The sequence below is a fragment of the Nuphar pumila genome, chromosome 2 (genome assembly GCF_984573655.1).
Source record: "Nuphar pumila chromosome 2, dmNupPumi1.hap1.1, whole genome shotgun sequence".
NCBI lineage: Eukaryota > Viridiplantae > Streptophyta > Magnoliopsida > Nymphaeales > Nymphaeaceae > Nuphar > Nuphar pumila.
Genome location: NC_143250.1, coordinates 81728216 through 81731480, shown reverse-complemented (window position 1 = coordinate 81731480; position 3265 = coordinate 81728216). Strand labels below are relative to the sequence as shown.

At 41.4% G+C, this 3265-nt stretch overlaps 1 protein-coding gene across 2 annotated transcripts; it reads left to right on the top strand.

Annotated features, from left to right (window-relative positions):
- Positions 1-687: 687 nt before the first annotated feature.
- Positions 688-2340, top strand: LOC149845848 (myb-related protein MYBAS2-like). 2 transcript variants are annotated; one of them, XM_089996044.1, is made up of 3 exons: positions 688-835; positions 943-1072; positions 1607-2340. In XM_089996044.1, the coding sequence occupies exons 1-3, from the start codon at positions 709-711 to the stop codon at positions 2097-2099; spliced, it is 750 nt and encodes a 249-aa protein (XP_089852170.1). In that variant the 5' UTR covers positions 688-708; the 3' UTR covers positions 2100-2340. The 2 variants fall into 2 exon arrangements, 1 of the variants encoding a protein (XP_089852170.1); XR_016430234.1 differs by having other exon boundaries at positions 701-866; positions 943-2340.
- Positions 2341-3265: the final 925 nt, after the last annotated feature.

The following is a 3265-nucleotide window of genomic DNA, read 5'->3' as shown; positions in this document are numbered from 1 at the left end:
ATATGTTGTCAATATTATACATTATCTTACTATGAATTCTATATTGTTACATGGTTAATTAAAGGATTACTTTTGGCTATCATATTAGTTAATTGCAAGATTACTGGAAATGTCTTGATTTTACCAATTTTGGGACATGGGGTTTCACAAATTCCCTGTGTGACCAAAAAAAAAAAAAAAGGAAAAACCTTGGTTGGTTGGTGTTTGTCAATAAGGACATATGCCAATCGGTCAAGAGGGTCATCCCCAAGACTGATGGCAAAACAACATATAGGTTGCACACTGATAAGAAACCATTTGAGGCAATTTGTTCTTCTCTTTTCACCAAAAATTGCAATAAAAAAAAATTAAGGGCAGACAACTAGCGATCTTTTTACTATTATGATTGAAAGTTAACATTTGTTTGTTACAAAATTACCAAAATCAACCCTTCGTACATGGTTTAAGGACCACATTAGCTGATGACATATTTTTTACAAAAGTATCATATTGTGATCATGTGATGCATGAAACCATTTTACCAGCTCTAACAGCTCATAACCATCTATTATTTGCATTTCAAATTTGTTGGTTTCCTTTAGAAAAAGAAGCAACTCAAAGGGGAAATTATTTTCTTGGTGCTATGTAGAGAGAGAGAGAGAGACTATTAATATGCAGCCTAGAAGCAGAACTTGGGCCATAAGTCTGGTTGGTAGACAGAGGGAGAGTATGGCGGTGGTGCATGAAGGGGCTCAGATTCGGAAGGGTCCATGGACAGAGCAGGAGGACCTCCAACTGGTGTGCCTCGTGGGGCTCTTTGGAGAAAGACGCTGGGATTTCATAGCAAAAGTATCAGGTTTGAGGGGAGGAGGGTGACTCACTGCTAGGTAGACTTAAATTTGGAGCTGAGCCCATGCTGGTGGGGGTTTTCAGGGTTTAACCCCTCTTGAATTTTTGCTGTAGGTCTGAACAGGACAGGCAAGAGCTGCAGGCTGCGTTGGGTTAACTACCTCAGACCTGACCTCAGACGTGGAAGGATGAACCCTCAGGAGGAACGCTTGGTCCTTGAGCTCCATGCTAGTTGGGGCAACAGGTCTGTCTTTTGCTACTACTGGCATGCATCAAACTTGATGGTCTCAATCAACTAGTTCTTAATCATTGCCATTAAGTATTAATGATATGAAGCTAGATATACAACTTTTAAACATCAAATTCTGGAACTTCGATTTTCTGGTTTCTAGTAATACAACTTTTATTCCATGGTTCAACTTATGTCACAGGGATGCTCCAACTTACCCATAGTCATGTCCCCTTGTTTTTAGTAGAAAATTAAATGAAATAATGTGTCCCGTGTCCGAACGCCGTGTTCTTATGACAGGTTTCAATTTGGATGAGTCCTTGAATTAACCATGGTTGTAAGTTGTAACAGTTTACAAATAATATTGGAAGATTCTAGAGTTTGTTTTTCTTGCTATGATGCACACAAGTTGCAATAGTATCATGATTATGCAGGACTCAACAGAATCCCATTTGAGCTTGGCCAATATCTCCAAAAGTATGAAAGAGAGTCATAGTTTCGAGTTTGTGATGGTTTTTCAAGCACGGTAGTGAGCAAAATAGCTTGCAGGTGGTCAAGGATTGCCAGGAAATTGCCAGGCCGCACAGACAATGAGATCAAGAACTACTGGAGGACACATATGAGGAAAAAGGCCCAAGAACGTAACCAGAATTTGTGTCTGTCTTCATCTTCATCTTCATCTTCAGCTTCATCATCATCACTGTCTTGTTTGACATCAGATCAGCAGCAAGTGAGGTCTGAGTTAGAAGCCGGGGCCTCCATACTAGAAAATTCAAAATGTGGAGGAGGTTCGAGCGAGATGAGTCAGAAGGATGTCGTATGCACAGAGCCAGCAGAGGGTAGCAGAGGAAGCTTCATGGAGCAGATGTGGAAGGAATTCACAGCCTCGGAAATGCTTAGTTTTCCCGTTTATGAGGGTGAGAAGGAAGAAGGAAGCATGCTTTCTTGCACATCAATGGCTTCTCCTTTGTGGGAGTACTGCTGCGACTCACTATGGAAGATGGATGAAGATGAATTTTCTGCTGGAAACCCTTTTGGTTAAGGCTCAAACATGGGGACAAATTCTTGGTAGATTCTAAAGTGGCTTGTTTCACACTACCAACCAAACTGGACCACCAATGTATGCATGTGCACGTTGCACATAAGCCTGCCACCCATCCACTCTCTGTTGTGTGTGATTTTTGTATATTATCTTAGTCATGGAATTTAATGCTCATTAGTATGTAATATCTGTCTTTATATTTCTTTGAATTATTTCAAATTGATATATAATAATACACCAACCACCTAGAAGACTACAAAACGAGCTATACTTAGAAAGCAACACTATTGAGGCCAATTTTGTGGGGGAATTTTCTTTATATTTAAAGAACCAAAAGTGGGTTTTTTGGAGAGGCAATGTGAGATCTTTTTTGGGCGGCAATGAACATGATTACTATTCCTTGCCTTATGGAACACGAGGTTCATCGCCGGTAACAGATGCATGCATGCACTGAAGGATAAAGTCGGGGACTAGAGTGGAACTTGATCCTTTTGAGAGTTCCTGCGAGTAGGTAGTGACAGAACATTATTTTGACAAGACATTCTCTCTCTCTCTCTCTCTCAAATTACTGCCACAAGGCCTTGTTCGATCTAGACTGACTGGCTTATCATGGTCCAGATGTACCTGAAGGGCCAAAGCCCCACAGAAAAAACTGAAAAATAAGAACCACCAATGTTCACAGGCATAGTTCTATCTAAAGTTAAAGAGACTGTCATATGGTACTGCACATAGAAGAGATTCTCTTCAAGGGAACCAGCCTACGGTTGGAAGAGAGACACATACACATTGTTTATGAATTCCTGAAGTACTAAACGGAATAGGTATTAGTTCTGTAACGGTTGGGGACTCTAGCGGCTGACTCAAGTGCCCCCTGAACCGCCCCCTCCTGGCAGGCGACCACGGGTCATAATGCACTCTTCGCATTGTGGACTATGCGAGGGCAGTTTCTTCTTTCTATGATGGTTCCTCACCGTCGAGCATAGGCGGAATAGTGACGTAGGATATACCACATCTGTGTCAAGCCCACAACTGTGACATGTGGAAAGCACGAAGCATTGGTTGTCCTGTGAAATCCTGATTGACTATGACAAGGCCAAAGCTACAAATTGTGATAAGTTAAATGTTGGCTTCAGTGCTGCAACTTCAATCCTGGTCCACCACAGAAT

Excerpts from the sequence above, each read along its gene's own strand:
- LOC149845848 (XM_089996044.1), top strand. The coding sequence starts at position 709 with ATGGCGGTGGTGCATGAAGGGGCTCAGATTCGGAAGGGTCCATGGACA. Across the intron at positions 836-942 it reads TTTCATAGCAAAAGTATCAG|GTCTGAACAGGACAGGCAAG; the intron begins GTTTGAGGGGAG and ends TTTTTGCTGTAG. Across the intron at positions 1,073-1,606 it reads CATGCTAGTTGGGGCAACAG|GTGGTCAAGGATTGCCAGGA; the intron begins GTCTGTCTTTTG and ends AATAGCTTGCAG.